Raw genomic sequence first — 17,109 nt, 5'->3', positions numbered from 1 at the left:
AGCAGAAGAAAGTAATAAGTAAATTAACATGTAACAGAATTCTTCGGTAAGCTTTGTTCTTTTTTTTTTCTTTGCTCTTCAAGTTAATTGGTTTGATAAAAGACTCCTTAAGTAAAGTTTAGGTCATTTTTCCTTTTTTGTATGTCAACAGTTCATTTAGAGTTCAGAAAACATTTGCCTGGGGTTGAGTTTAAATTGTAAAGACAACTCTTCCCTGCCCTTGAATTTAAATACATTTCACTCATCCTGTTGAATATAGTTGGAACTCTCTTTCTATTGGAAGATGAGTTCATTTTGTACTCAATTGATTAATGAGTTATTTCTTCCAGAGTTTTGATGTTTTGATAGGGTTAAGGCCTCCTTTCCTCAAAAAATAGAGAGTATAAGAGAAAAAAAATCCATTTTGTTTTCAAAATAAAAAGTGAAAGAGAAATAAGCCAAGTCAAGGACCTGCCCATTTCCTCCTGCACATTTTTAAGTATGCCTGTTCATATCCTGCTGTCTTCCTGCCACTTTCCATTTGGCTATTCCATATCTATCCAAGCAGGCAGAGTAGAATTTCCTTGAATTTCTGTGAGTCTACTTTGTGAATTTGAGTTGTTCTTTGCTGGCACAGTTCAAAAGCATGTTGATAAAATGAGTCAAGTTTACAAAATAATGAAGTTTTAGCTGACCGGTTTCCTAGTCTGAAAATTGGGAGGGTCACTTAACATTTCGGTGCTTTAATTTCATAATCAAAGAGCAGCAATATAGTAACTATCTCCTAGTGTTTGACAACATTTTAACCAAAAGGTTACCTACAGCTTTCCATAAATGATGGGTTTTCAAGAAAGGGAGGCTGTGTACATGCAGAATTAGTGTGCAAGGTGTGTATTGCTTTTATCAGATTCTGAAAAGAACCCATGAGCCAAAAAAAAAAGAAAAAAAGAAAAGAAAAAAGGTTTAAAAAAAAAAAGTTGCTCTCTGGTCGCAAGGTGACAGAAGGAAGTGTGAAAATTAACTCATACCAGAGGAGTTTCAAATCAACTTAGGGAGCAAAATTTAAATGCAGCTGGCACAATGGGAGAACCATAAAGAGCAAACATATCAAAGAGCTTTGTTTCGTGGTGCAGTCTGCAGGAGTCCAGAAAAATGGGGAGATGAATGAGCAAGAAGCAGGGAAGGCTTCCTGGAAGAGGTGAGACTCCTCCCCCTGTTCGCCTATCTCAAGTGTCTTATCCAAGCGTGTTTGCATTGGGCACTTAAAGAAGATGATTTTGTTTCTTCTCTAAAATGTCAGCCATTCATATTATAAGGCAGAAATAGTGTGTGAATATTTCTATCACTCTGTGCTAACAATTTTAACCACGCTCTTTTTAAAGCTGATAGATATAACCCTGATGATACTGGTGAACAACGATCAGTAAGTAGTGGTACTTAAATTTTCATTAGTGGTATCGCCATCCATTTTCCTGTAAATTGACCTTAAAAAAGGAAGCTGGTTTCTGCCAGCCACCCGCTGTCTTTGGACTTCAGTCTCCACAAGTTGTTGCCTTCAGTAAGTTCCAAAGGGACAGAGTGATTTTACCATTGCCTGAAGAAAAACAGTTTGTAGAATGCAAACGTTTGGAAAGAGAATGCATGCCCAAGTATTTGAGGAACTCCAATCACTTTTGCACTCTCTGAGGTACTTCTTCTTTCCACTAGCAGGAGTAATTGCAGTGACCACACCATGAAAATATAACTTTATCTTCTTTAGATGGTATTACTATATTGTCTGTCGTTATTGCATTTCCTGTTTCATCTTCCTGCTCAGGAACTTATGTACTTAGTTGACTTTACAGAAAATGTACTAACATATGTGATATTTGAAATATTTTTTTAAAGTAAAGCGATTGTGCTCCAAAAACTAAAAATATACACTTATTTGTGGATTATGAGTTATGGTTGGGAATTTCAGCCCTTACTTGTTTTTCTCTTAGGCAAAGCACGTCTCTTAAATGTATATTTTTGTGAGACTGCTGAATTTATGTCAGTGACAAGTAAAAGTTACCTTAATCTGCATTTAGAAATAAGCAGACATTGAAATGGAATTCAAGTGAAAGAATTGAACTTTGAAGTTCTCTTAACCAACTTGTTCAGGTAGTTACATTGTTAATGGAAATTGTTAGATTTTCTCTGTAGTGTAATTTTTGTGCAACTTACTGATACAGAGAGAAAGTTATAGAATAATGAAGAATTGGTAATTATTATGTAGTGCATGGTGAACATAGGTTGATAAACCTAGTAGTAAACATTGTCCGAGTGACAGAATTATTTCTACCTGCAAGTCTGGCCTGGTGACCTGTTCCCATCTCACTAGTATGAGTCAACTGTTCCTCCTTTTAGAGCCCAGCACCCTGAAATCACCTCGGGCACTTTAAAAAATACTGATGCCCCGATCTCAAAACTAGAGATTATTATTTAATGGTCTGGACTAAAGTCTGGGAACTGGGATTTTAGAAAAGTTCAGGTGATGTTCTTGCACAGCCAGGTTGACAGCCCCAGCTATAGACCGTAAGATGTACCTTCACTGTGATCATCTCTATTCCAGCAAATAGTGAGTAAGAGACATTCTGGTTACATTAAGGAATGCCTCCATTTTAAGGTCTTCTTCTGGCAATGTTTTACATCTATTAGCATGCCTGGTTCCCAGAGCTGTCTTGCCTTGATCTTTCTCCTTCACTCATTCATTGTACACGTGTTATGTGCCAAAGACTGTGCCATTTCAGGTGGCTGACCACCCTCCCACTTCCTGACTACTCCTCAAGCCCCAAACCTCTTTCAAATATTTACAAGTTTCAGGGCAGTGTCAGGTTCTTTTCTATCCCTGAAACTTGCCCCTGCCCTGCCTTCCTGCCTTGTCCTGGCAATGATTCTATCCATATGTCTTATTACACCTTGATTTTCAAAAACATTTTCACTTGAAGGAATACATAATAAGGAACATCTTTTTTAATAAAGGATTTTGTATTGTCATGGTAGTAATTAGTATTAGCTAATTATCAAATGAAGAAATTAGGTGCCCCTCTACTAGATAAATTTGGTAGTATTTACAAGAAGATCTAAAAATTTGCAACCCCAAGTTAAGGAATCAGTTGACTTTCCTTTGCAATAGGAAACAAAGATTATCTTCTGCCCTTGAAATTACTCTAGTATCAGACAATATATCAAAATAAAGGAGATAAATCCATGTACCGGAACACATTTAGGTAGGTAGTATAGTTGATTCGTGGGAAATCTGACTACTCAGGATCAAATGCCATGGCCTTAGCTCAAGAATATCTAGATTAACAGTATGAGGGATTGAGGCTTTTGATGCTAACAAAAAGTGCTAAAAAATTAACACACGAACCTAGATTGAAAGTACTTTATATTTTTAATGAAATGAATGTCATCTATGATAAGCTTGTGCATATTTCCATCATTTAAATATTGGCTAGATTGGTTTAAATATATTTGGAATTGGTGATTAAAATAATCATGATCCTTTTGTTCTTTTAAGATCATAGTTGTTTTTAACAAGCACTATATACTTAAAATAGAAAAGTCAAAAACTCAGCAAAGCACAAAACAAGAATTAGGTTTAATAATACCTGCACCCAAGTCAATCACTGTTAACATTTTGGCGTGGGTCCTTCATTCATAGATAGATGATAGGTAGATGGTAGACATAGATAGATAGATGATAGATAGGTGATGATAGATAGATAGATAGATAGATAGATAGATAGATAGATAGATAGATAGATAGATAGGTAGATAGATAGATAGATAATAGATCCACAAATACAGACTTTATATAAAAAACAGGCTAATGATGTACACAGAATTTAATATTCAGACACATTAAAAAAAATCTTGTGGTCAACTTTCTGACTTCAAAACTTCACCTGTAGCTTTTCTCATATTATTAAAGTGTAATAACTGGGTAAACCTGGCCAGTTATACAAATGTTCTGAGGGCTAAGATAACATGCAAATAAACCTTATATATCAATGTGTGAAAACTGGACAGACCACACAGCTTAAAAAAGGAAGTACACTCTGCAAAGCTAACTTGCACATTCACTGCCCAAGTTACAGCATCTTCGGGGGCGCCCTGTGCCAAGCACATCAACTCTTTTCAATAAAAATGGTAAGTGATCGATTTTATGGCTCTCCCTGGTGTCCTGGAAAACATCTAATCTTTGCTACATGGAGCAGAGGGGTGGGGGTGCTTTACAGCCAGGTCCTCAAGCCTTGGGAATTTTTGTCTGCCCCGTTGTTGTTCCATTTGCTATTAAAGCTGCTGGGGTTTTATTATACCAGTTGAGAGACTGTGGCTTCAGGAGTTCCCTTTTCTGATTCTAGCCTTTAAAATAGAGGAAGAAATAGTGAATAAGTGACATTCGGGTTAAACTAAAGAATGCCTCCATTTTAAGGTCTTCTTCTGTCAATATGCCCTCAGAAAGAAAACTTGTATGTTTTTGCCTTTGCCTCTTAAGATAGCTGGGTGCCATAGGGAGCAATGTATTCAAATTTCCTATTATGAACACTTTGGATCCTAGAAGAGAGCGCCAATTATATTAATATTGTGATGATCATAGTGCCATTTTGACCACACAGTAGATTTTTTAAAAAGGAGCGCTTTTGTTTAAAAAATACATTTTATTACTTTAATTAAGAGAAGCACACAAAGCCCAAATAGTTCAAACCATAGGGACAGGTTTTCGTTCCCGAAGTTAATTAAATGCCATTATTTAGAGCATACTTAAAATTGTGACTGGGTTCCCAGCTGTACCATAAAATCTAGCTTAACCTGTAATGTAGCTGAGCTACGGCATTAATATTCTGCTACATCGTTTCTTATTATTTCTCTGTAAAAATTGGCTGTGTTCTTAATACATGTAGTATATTTATGCTCCCAAAGGCTAGAAGAGAGCCAACTGTCCATCCCACACACACCCTTCCCCAGCCCCCAGAAACCTGGAGATTGGTTATTCCTTCTGTCATTATGGAGAGGCTCACTTCCTTTGCCAGCTCCCAATGAGGAGATGTGGACTGAGACCATGACTCCTACTCAGGGGGAGGGATTGCACTGCAGGCATTGGAATGGAGAGGACAAAGCATTCATGGTTGTGTTTGTAGGCTGGAAGTTCTTGAGCCAGATTGGGAAAGTGTGGAGGTGAGAGAGTGTCACCTTGCCATAGAGGAGAGAGGGAGGAGAAGGAAGAGAGATGGGGTCAGAGTTTCAGAGTCATAGGGGAGAAGAATGCATAGTGGTGAAGAAAATCGTAGCACATGACTCTCCCTAGCCATACCTGTAAGAGGATTGTAGTCACTTATTAAGGTGGGACTTACAAGTCCCTTTATTATTTCCAAACTGGGTCTTTAGGCCCAGGATTCTTAGAAAATAGCTTGACCTTAATTACTGATATTCTCTTCAATAATAAACAAGGTCTTTGTGGATTAAAAGAGTTATTTGGATTTTCTTGGGGGAAACAAGATGATAATAGCAGGGAGAAAAAAGTTTAACTGGATAGTGTATGTTTGCTGTAATACATAAGCACTTTCTTACGTATAACATAATACATAATCTCTTCTTAAGAGATTATCACTTTCTTATTATAAAAAGAACACATTATTAAAGAAAATTTCTTAGAAATATAGATATGTAGAAATAAAACAGTGCAAATTTTCTATCACCTAGGGGGCAATCATTGTTAAGTTAGTACCAGTTCTAGAATTTCAGCACTTTAAAATATATTTTACAAATATAATTTTCTATACTTTATAAACCATTTTCTTATCTGATTTTTTATTTAAATATTTTGAAAAATATCTGAGTTATATATTATTTCTAATGATAAATCATTTTTAATGGCAGTGTAGTATTCCATAATTTATTATAATTGTTTCAATATATGTGGACATTTTGGCTTCTTATTTTATTTTTCCTCCTTTATGGTAATACAGACAAGACTGTCACAATCATTTTTTTATATACATTGTCTGATTATTTTTCTTTTTTTCTGCCTTTTTAAAAGATTTTCATTAAAATATAGCTAACATACAATATATTAGTGAACTATGCAGTTATTACTACATTACTGATCATGTTCCCTATGCTAAAGAAGTGATCACGATAAGTCCAGCAACCATCTGACATTGTACCACACGATCACAATATTATTGACTATATTTCCTATTCTGTATATTACATCCCCAAGACTTATTTGGTTTATATGTGGAATTTTGAACCTCTTACTCTTCTTTATCTTCCCTCCCTTTTTTTAATTTTTCAATTAGAGTTGACATCCAATATTATTTCGTATTAGTTTCAGGTGTACAGCATAGTGGTTAGATATTTACACAATTTAGGAAGTGATCCCCCTGTCTAGTACATACCTGTCCCTATAGTTATTACCATATTATTGATTATATTCCCTGTAGTTTACATCCCCATGACTATTTTGTAACTACTAATTTGTATTTCTTAATCTCTTCAACTTTCTCACCCTGCCTCTAACCCCTCTCATATCTATCATCCCGACAGATCTAGTACCCATCTGACATCATACATAGTTATTATGATATTATTTATTATATTCCTTATGCTAAACCCTACACCCCCATGACTACTGTGTAACAACCAATTTGTACTTCTTAATCCCTTCCCCTTTTCACCCACCCCCAAACCCCTTCCATCTGGCAACCAACAAAATGTTCTCTGTATCTATGAATTTGTTTCTGTTTTGTTTGTTTATTTATTTTGTTTTTCAGATTCCACTTATAAGTAAAATCAGGTGACATTTGTCTTTTTCTGTCTGACTTACTACAGTCAGCACAGTACCCTCTAAGTCCATCCATGTTATCGCAGATGGCAAGATTTCATTCTTTTTTCACGGCTGAGTAATATTCCATTGTATATATATACCACCTCTTCTTTATCCATTCATTCATTCAGGGACACCCAGGTTTCCTTCATATCTTGGCTATTGTAAATAACGCTGCAATGAACTTATGGATGAGCATGTCCCCTGGAAGTAGCATTTTGGGTTTGTTCTGATAAATACCCAGAAGTGGGATTACTAGGTCCTTCTTTGTCTCTTGTTATAGGCTTTGTTTTAAAGTCTGTATTGTCTGATATAGGTAGTGCTACCCCAGCTTTTTTGTTTGTTTGTTTGTTTGTCTCCATTTTCTTGAAGTATCTTTTTTCATCCTTTTAGTTTCCATCCATGTGTAACTTTCCATCTGAAGTGAGTCTCTTGTAGGCAGCATATGTAAGGGTCTTGTTTTCTTATCTATTCAGCTCCCCCATCTTTTGATTGGAGCATTTAATCTATAGACATTGAAAGCAAATGCTGATAGATATGTAGTTATTGCCATTTTATTATCCATATATATTTTTTTCATCTTAAAAAAGTCTCTCTAAGATTCCTTATAATACTGGTTTGATGGTGATGAACTCCTTTAGCTTTTTCGTGTTTGGGAAGCTCTTTATCTATCCTTCAATTCTAAATGACAGCTTTGCTGGGTAATCTTAGTTGTAAGTCCTTGCTTTTCATCACTTTGAATATTTCCTGCTATTACTTCTGGCCTGCAAAGTTTCTGTTGGGAAATCAGTTGATAGTCTTATGGGAGCTCCCTTGCAGTTAACTAATTGCTTTTCTTTTGCTGCTTTTAAGATTTTATCTTTGTCTTTAACCTTTGGCATTGTAATTAGGATGTGTCTTGGTGTTGGCCTCTTTGGTTTCATCTTATTTGGGACTCTCTGTGCTTCTGGTGTTGTATATTTATTTCCTTCACCAGGTTAGGGAAATTTTTGGTCATTATTTCTTCAAATTGGTTTTTGATTCCTTGCTCTCTCTTTTCTCCTTCTGGTACCCCTGTAAAGGGAATGTTGGTAAGCTTGATGTTGTCCCAGAGGCCCCATAAACTCTCTTCAATTTTTTTGAATTCTTATTTCCTTTTACTGTTCTGATTGGATATGTTCTACTACCTTATTTTCTAAATCACGGATTTGATCCTCTGCTTCATCTAATCTACTGTTGATTCCCTGTAATGTATTCTCCATTTCCATTATTGTATTCTTTATTTCTGACTGGTTCTTTTTAATGTTTTCTACCTCCATTTTTATGTTTTCTATCTCTTTGTTGAAGTTCTCACTGAATTCATTCAGTATCCTAATGAGGTGTCATCAACAAACACGGTGAATGTTTAAGTTTTAAAAAATTATTACAGTAAAAGACACATTGCCATTAATGCCCCTCAAAATATTGCCCCTCACTTCACACACTTATTCCATCATTCTTGCCACTTTCTGAAAATGTTCTGTAAGTCCTCTTTCGTGAATGTCTTTACTTCATTCTGCATCATGACAACACTCCATGTCACACATCGCTTATGGTATGTCAATTTCTGTCAAAAACATTATGGTGTGACCTCATCCACCTTATTCACTGGATCTGGCACCGTGTGACTTCTGTCGTGGCTGCATCAATGTCCTGAATCGATTGAAAATGTTTTCTTTTCATGGTCATTTTGACTTTGGGGAAGAGCCAGAAGTTGCACGGTGCCAGATCCAATGAATAAGGTGGATGAGGTCACACCATAATGTTTTTGTTTGACAGAAATTGCTATACCAGAGCAATGTGTGACACAAAGTGTTGTCATGATGGAGGATGAAGTAAAGACACTCATGAAAGAGGACTTCCAGAATTCTTCAGAAAGTGGCAAGAATGATGGGATAAATGTGTTCTAAGTGAGGGGGAGTATTTTAAGAGGGATTAATGGAAATATGTCTTTTTCTGTAATACATTTTTTAAATTTATACATTCACTATATTTTTTATCACACTTTGTATAACCAGTGTTTCAAACTCTGCATCTGGTGATTAATTGCCTCCATTTTGTGTAGTTCTTTTTCTGGAGCTTTGTTTTATTCTTTTATTTGGGAGATGTTCCTTTGTTTCACCATTTTGGTTGCCTCCCTGTGTTTGTTTCTATGTACTAAGTAGGGCTACTGTGTCTCCTGGTCTTAGTAGAGTGGCCTTATGTACTAGATGTGCTGTGGTGCTCGGTGGTGCAGTCTTCCTGGTCACATGAGCCATGCACTCTAGGTGTGTTTTTTCTGCGGGTTGTGTGTGTCCTCATCTTGTTGTTGAGCCTTTGTTGCCATTTGCACATCAATGAGAGAGAATGACCTTCATTGGCTGTAAGGACTGGCTGTGACTACTATGGAAGAGTTGTTGTGCAGGGGCTGACCCTACGGTGCAGGATCTGCCTCAGCAGGGCTCTTGTGCCTGCCCCTTGCATGTGTTGTTCTTGGGGGTGGCTGGGTGATGCTCCAGGTCATTTTGAAGCTGGCTACTGGGGGCGCCAGCCCCAGGACCACCCTGGAGAGGATCCACTATAGCTCAAGTTGAGCCGCAGCCAGTGCCCCACTCCAGGCCACCCGGCAGGAGACACAAAGAAATCCACAGATGGCCACTGCCATGCCGTGCTTGGAAGTGCCTTGAGAGGCCAAGCCATGAACCACTAGTCACTAGTATCATGCTTAGGGCTGCTCAGCCAGAGGTATAGGACATGTTCAAGCCAGATACTGTTTGTCTGGGTTCTGCAAAGCTTTGAGAGACCCTAGGAAAGACTACAGCATGAGCCAAGTGTGGGGACAGAGACCCAGAAAGCAGTTTCCAAGCTCTCGGCCTCATATGGAGGGGTGCTGGTTCGGGTGGTAGATGGCCATCAGCTGTAACCATTGAGGCATTGGCCACTAATATAACTGCTGCGGCTACGGAGGAGAGTCGAGGAGAGTATAGGAGCAGAGTCGAGGAGAGTGGAGGAGAGTCATCGGTCGGTTGGCAGAAAAGCGGACAGCAGGTCGCACGTCCGGTGAACCTAGCCTCCAGTGAGACCATAGTGGTATGACTTCCCTACTTATGGCTCCGTGGGTGTTCCTTTTGGGCCTGGCCACATCCTGCGTTCTTATATGGGGAGCAGGACCAGAGCCCCCTCAGGCCGCCCTGCACGACACCTGTGTTCTTGTGCAGGGAGCGGGAGCTGAGACCCCGCATGACTCCCCGCAAGACACCAAGGCAGGCGGTTTGTACCAAAAAAGCCACTGGAAGCAGTGTGGATGTGCCCAAAGTTGGGTGGGGCGGGGTCTCAAATCATCAGGGCATTAGCCAGCTTGATGCAGACTCAGATATTGCAGCCACCTGTGTCTGCACGAAGAGATGGGGGAGGGCTCAACAAAGAAACAATGGCTTCCGCTAGCTCCTCCGTCCAGGAGAATGCTGCCCTTTCAACTCCCATCCTGAAGCCAGACAGCTCAGTTCCCCACCATATGTTCCTGCCACCTCTCCAGCTGTTGCCCCAGTGCTGGAGCTCAGAGCCAGTGATTCTGTCGGTAAGTCCTTGCACAATCACTTTAAGAGGAACGTCTGGGACTCCAGCTGCCCCTCTGTTTTACTCAGCCACAATTTCTACTGGTTTTCACAGCCAGAAATTATGGGGACTTCTCTCCCCTGCACTGGAACCCTAGGCTAGGTAGGGGCTGGGACCCCTTGTGCCTTCAGGGGGACCTCCATAGCCAAGGTATCCCTCCCAATTTTTAATGGTCACACACAGGTGTGGGATCAGCCTGTTCCGCGTCTCTGCCCCTCTACCAACCTCGAGGTGGCTTCTTCTGCATGTCCTTCACTGTAGGGCTTTGGTTCAGCAAGATTTTAGGTGATTCTCAGTGATGGTTGTTTTGTAATTTAGTTGTAATTTTGATGTGGTCGTGAGAGAAGGTAAGCACAGCATTTTCCTATTGTGCTATCTTGACCTCAGATTGCCTGATTATTTTTCATTGGCAGAACTGCTAAAAAAATACATATATTTAAGACTTTTAACAAAAGATACCGTCTTGTTAAACAATGTATTTTAAGTTTACTTACTATATAGTAGCATGATAAATAAATTTCCCAATTGCAATTATGGTATATACATTCTTATCTTTGTAGCATGTCAGGTTATACTTAAAAAGAAAGTACATTTCCCTTAATTTCTCTCTCCACCAATACTGCTTCTGCTGTTTCTATGACAAGCTGCAGAAAGGCAGGTAACATACTAAAGGAAGGGGAAAAAAAACTTTCTCCTTGAAAGCCTTTATAGAATAGTCAAAAGGCTATATTCCTGCCTTCTTCTTTAGTTACTAGTGTATGTTTTGTTTTTGTTTTCTTAACAAGTCATTTAAGTTCTGAGCTTGTTTCTTTATTTAACAGTGTTGAAACGATGATGATGATGATGATGATGATGATGATGATGATGATAACTATCCCACAGTGTTCTTGAGGATAGTAAACAAGATTGCAATTATAAAGCACCTATTACAGTGCAGGCACCAGCCATACACTAGATGAGTATGGGTTTCCTTTCTTCCAGTCCCAAATAAATAATTTCCTAAGGAGGCATATAGATTCTCAGTGAACACTGGAAGAGAATGAGAACGGCAGTTAACATATGTGAGACCTGCTATTGTTCCTATTTTCTGGCTGAGTACACTGAGTCTTGGGAATAGTAAATCACTTGCTCACAGTCACACAACTATTAAATACTAGAACTGGAATCTGAGCACAATATGCTGCATCAGAGAAAAAGTAGGTACAGAGAAGACAACAAGGTGTTCCAAGAAAAGCCCAGGACTGGCTTTCAGAGTACTAAATACCTTTCTTCAAGCTGCTGACCATCCTGGTTAGATTTGGGAATCAGCTGCTGCCGCTACTTCTATTACTGCCGCTATGAATTGTCTGATCTTCAGAATGCTCCCTTTATCGAAATCTAGCAGAAGCCATTCGGATGGGAGGCTGGAGGGGTTCCTGGTTTTGTGGTTCTCCATCCCAGTGTTTAGAAAGGAGGATTAAATTACCAAATGTCTTCCCTCCCCCTAGCTCATCTGCTGTGTTACAAGTGTGACTAACCCCACCTCTTTCATGGTGAGTGCAGAAACAGAACAATCAGAAAGTGGGACCATGTCATAACCCAGGTGGTTATCGGAAATTCACGTTTTGTTGCCTTCTCCCTATAGCATATGGGTAACGTAGAGGAACTATGGAAACTTGTGGAAATAAAGCACAAAAGTGCATAGGATTTTGTGAGGACAAGCTCAACAGCTACGAGATTAATGGGTTTTAGCCATGCAGTGGCAAGGGAAGTTGGCAAGGAATTCATCCAGTCTTTCCAGTTCTCTCTCGAGTTTCTCAGTTAAGGTACAGAGTTGGCCTTGGTGTTCCCCAATGTCCTTTATAACATAATTCCGCATTTTAGAAGTGGAAGGACATGGGTAATAGGATTCTGCCTCTCAAACGTCTGCCTCTAAGGGAATTGACTTACTCTGCCATCTTAGACAAAGCAGCTCACTGCATAGTCCCAAAACAGAAATAATAAAATAATACCTGTCCACAAGACAAGTATTTTTAAGTACATTTCAATTTGTATAATTTTCTGGAAAAAGGGAGGAACAGATCTCTAACAACGCACAAATTTATGTATGTTCATGGTTAGTGAGGAGAAAAATCTTTTATAAATAAATCTTAGAAGGTTTTAAGAAATGAAACATGTTTTGGGGTTTTTGCTAGTTTGTTTTGCTCCCTTCGTTCAGCTTTCAGTTCACATGTGAGCTACTGACAAAAGAAATATGCTATGACTCATTCATTCAACCAAGGTTTATTGAGCTCCTGCTCCATGTTGGGGCTCAGCTAGATGAGAACGCAGGGTGAACCACACAGGTGGGGTCCTGGCTTCCTGTAGCTTACTCTTCCTGCAGTAGATCTCAAATTTTAGCATGCACCTGAATCGCACGCAGGGTCAGTGATGTGGCCTGAGAATTCACATTTCTAATGAATTCCCAGATGATGAGATGGTGGTGGTGCAGGCACCTGGAGACCACTGTTCTGTGGAAGTGATAGATCAAAAGTTAATCAAAGTAAACACAGAAGTAAATACCTTGTAGTGACCGCGGAAGGAGGTGACTAAGTTGCTGAGATAGAGCATGTAGAAGAGATGTCCTCTTAGATAGGAGTCTGGTTTCTGGTTAGATTTCTGGTTTAAGTTAAGGCAGTGGCTCTCGACTCTGGCTGCATATTAGACTATCTGGAGCAGCTTATAAATTATCCACATTCTTAAGTTCCCAAGTGAGACCTGTTAAATGGAAACCTTGATGTGGGAGGTGAGGGCAAGTGAGGGTTGAGATTTTCTGCACCAGAATGAGAATGAGCTGGGCACTGGAAAAGTGGTAGTAAAGACCATGTCTAGCAGAGGCAATGGCAGGTACAAAAGGTGTGAGGCAGGGCAGAGTTGGATCTACAAGAAGTCCAGGATGGCTTAGAGGATGAACAAGAGAATAGGAGAGTGGCAAGAGATGCTTTCAAAACATAGTCAGCAGCCACCTAACTGATGAGTCTAGAACACCATGACAAGGAATTCAGTCTTATTTTGTTCACCCCAGGAGGCATGGAAGGCTCCTCAGCAAAGGAGCGAGTGCCATTATGTGATTTACATTTTGAGAGTAGGGCTACCTCTGAAATGACGTGCATCCTCACCAGACAGACTTGATCGTGGCCTGGGACTTAAATATTGACCCTTTCCCCTTCATCCTTCAAAATTGGGGCCTTAAATTTGAACACAGCCAAGTTAGAGAATAAATGTAAGGTTTCTGAGGGGAATGGATTTGGGGATGTGCAAATAATTTGAGGGGCTGCAATGGAAACCCAGTTGAGAGCTGGTGTCACAGGGAAATCAGAGTTTGAAATCTGATGAAGGATCCCTGTGAGAGCTGAGGTTCCAACCCACTTCTTTCAAGTAGAATTATGAATCTTATCCTTATCATGTAAGCTGGATGGGATGGATCACATTCCTTAATGATATATTGGTATCCCCAAATAGAAATCCATTCAGCTCCACATGCTCCCCCACGCGACCCCTACTCTCTGACTTATTCTTATCCTCTTCTTCTGCAAAAGGCGCCTCTTACCTTTTGCAGTAAGAGCTAGCCCATTGTGTTAAAAAAAGAAAATTCCCATTGCTATGACATGCGAGTTTTAAGCCAAGAATGAGAGGTTCAAATTCTAGGAGATCTCTGTCACCTACACGTTGATGCACACAGGAGGAAATAAGAGCTACTTCTTAGAGCACATTTTAGCACACACTAAGTGTGTGGCACCCTTGTTCTTGAAGCAAATGGCTGTCGAGCTCCAGCTCTCAATTTTGTAACATCAACATCACTTCCCTTATTTTTGGAGGTGCATTTTATCTGCCTCTTCTTTCTTCTCATACCCTTCTCTTTTTAAAAATATTATGGCATGTTTAAAACAAATAACAACAAGTGCTCACACACTCACCACCCAGATTTCACTCATATTATCATTTTTGCCATAATATTGCCATTTGCCATCTTTTCAAAATAATAATTTTAAAAAGACATTTGAAGCCCTCTTTTTGCCCTTTCCAGTTCCATGTCCCTCCATCCAACAGCAGTGGACTGCCTGCTCTGAAAGTGATATCTTGTCTTCCCAGACATATTTTTATATTTTTATTTCATCTGCCTGTATCCATAAAATAACATATAGTATTGATTTGCCCAGTTTTATTTTTTATGATTTCTGCATTTGCCTTTTTGCACTCTACAAATTTACATTGGTATGTTTTCCAGATATATCCATTTGGACACATGCAATTCTAGTTCAATTTATTGAATTGCTGTGTAATTATATTGCAATTTATCCATCTGTTTTGCAACATTCAATTTGCTGTCCTTATTTTCCATTTTAAACAGTACAGGAATAAATATTCTTTTGCATAGAGAGTACATGCACTCTCAAATCTATTGAATGTTAGCAAATTGTTCTCCAAAGTCATTGCACAACTCACTTCCCACCAGCCTCATATGAGAGCTTCCATTTCTCTACATCATCCCTAAAACTTGGTATTGTTAGATTTATTGATAGTTTTAAAAAGTTGTTACAAGCAAAAGCCTTACTTCATTGCTGTTTTAATTTTCCTGATTATTACTCAGACGGAACATGGTTTCATAAATTTATTGACCATTCAGTTAATCTTTTCTGTATATTTTCTTATGTGCTTCATCTATTTTTTTATGGATTGCCTTTTCATGTTGATTTAAGTATATTCCTTATATAATTCTAGGCATTAATCCTGTGTAAGTTATATGTGTTGTGAGTTTCATGTTTCCAATCTATGGCTTCTTCTTTATTTTATTTTTAGTATCTCTTTTTTATATAGAAATTTTAAATCTTAATGCTGTCCAATTTAAACGTATGCCTTTTATTATATTTCTGCTTTTGATATTCTTTTAAAGAAGTTATTCCTGACCCCCAACTATTAAAAATATTTTCCTAACTTTCATCTAAATTGTTAAAGATTTAATTTTCATGTTTAGGCTTTTAATCATCAGGGTTTTATTTATACTTGTGTTGTGAGGTAGACATCTAACATATTCTTACATGGATAAACAATTTAGTACTATTTAAATTAGTCTATTCTTTCCCCCAACTGCTTTCTGATGCCTCTTCCATCATGAACGTCTATTTCCCATATATGTATGATTCTGCTTCCAGGCTTCCAACTCTGTCATACTGGTCAATATATTCATAAAATTCCATGTTTATCGTTGTTTCTTTTTAATTTTCTTTTCAGTTACAGTTGACATTCAATATTATTTTATTAGTTTCAGGTGTACAGCATAGTGATTGGTCATTTATACAATTTATGCAGTGATCCCAGTGATTAGTCTAGTATAGCCCTGGCACTATACATAGTTATTGCAACATTACTGACTATATTCTCTATGCTGTACTTTATATCCCCGTGACTAATTTATAACTACCAATTTGTATTTCTCCATCCCTTCACCTTTATCACTCAGCTCCCCAACCCCCCCCCCACCCACCCTCTGGCAACCATCAGTTTGTTCTCTGTATATGTATCTTTTTTTTTTTTTTTTACATCTGACTCTTCTGGTCTGAATTGATATTGATATTTCTTCTTATCCAAGTACATATGCTCTCACTATTATCTAATAATTTCTACAATTATTTAGTATTTCTATTATTATCCTCCCAAGGACCTAAATACATGTAATTACCCATTGAATCCAACCCTCCAGACCTATTTCTAGTTCTTAAAACTTCTGCTTGGAAGAGGTGTATATCACTTTCACTCATATTTAATTGGCCAAAATAAATCATGTGGTCATGCCTCAGCTAAATAAGACAGAAGCATAGGAGTGTATAATCCTCACGCATTCAGGGTAAGGACAGAGATGGGGACCAATTTGGAAGAAGAGTAATATATGCTACAATGTATATTGGTCTTTGAATGACTAAAAACTTTCATTTTGACTTCACTCTTGAATGATTGTTTAGCTGTGTATAAATATTCTAAATTGATACTTACTTTTCCTCAGCATTTTACATACTCACTCCATTGGCTTCTGACTTCTATTGTTGCTGATGTAAGTCTAATTGTAATTTCCTGTAGATGAAATTCTGTCATTTTCTTTAAGGTATTTATGTTCTAAAGCTTTACTGTTCCTCATAGAGAGGTGAACTAATTTTCACTTATTCTATTTCCTATTCAGAGTATCAACTTAAAGCAGAAATCTACATCATTTGTGTAAAGAGCCAGATTATAAATGTTTTAGGCTTTGCAAGCCCTGTAGTCTCTGTTACAACTATTCAGCTCTATCATTATAGCGTGAAAGCAGCCATAGACAATCATAAACAATAAAACTGTGGCTGTGTTTCAATAAAACTTTATTTATAAAAACAGGTGGCAGACTGGATTTGGCCCATAGGCTATAGTCGCTAATCTAAAGTCTATAACTTTCTTCAATTCTGCAAAATTCTCAGCTATTATTTCTTCAAAAGCTACCATTCTACCATTTACTCCTTCCTAGTTATTTTGTCTAAAGCTCCTATTAGGTAAAAGTTAGATAGTCTCAATCTGCCCTCCATTATTTTAATTGCTCTTCCAAATTCTTTATCTCTGTGTCTCTCTGTGATTAATTATAAATCAGTTTATCAACTTTATCTTCCAATTTGCTAAGT

The 17,109-nt window shown here is 38.2% G+C and overlaps 1 protein-coding gene across 2 annotated transcripts in view; it reads left to right on the top strand.

Annotated features, from left to right (window-relative positions):
• The first annotated feature begins 1,040 nt into the window (after nucleotides 1–1,040).
• FYB1 (FYN binding protein 1) overlaps nucleotides 1,041–17,109 on the top strand; it is a 157,470-nt gene continuing 141,401 nt past the window's right edge. The window contains exon 1 of one of the 2 annotated variants that reach the window (XM_019737305.3): nucleotides 1,041–1,177. Coding sequence is in view for 1 of the 2 variants with exons in the window: in XM_019737301.3 (XP_019592860.2) it covers nucleotides 4,153–4,155 (3 nt within the window). In the remaining variant the exon portion in view is untranslated. Of the gene's footprint in view, nucleotides 1,178–4,065; nucleotides 4,156–17,109 lie in introns of those variants that run through there. The other variant, XM_019737301.3, reaches the window with a different exon arrangement.

The sequence above is a fragment of the Rhinolophus sinicus genome, chromosome 3 (assembly GCF_057876585.1).
Source record: "Rhinolophus sinicus isolate RSI-liver-muscle chromosome 3, RSI-T2T, whole genome shotgun sequence".
NCBI lineage: Eukaryota > Metazoa > Chordata > Mammalia > Chiroptera > Rhinolophidae > Rhinolophus > Rhinolophus sinicus.
This window is presented reverse-complemented; position numbering and strand designations above follow the sequence as displayed.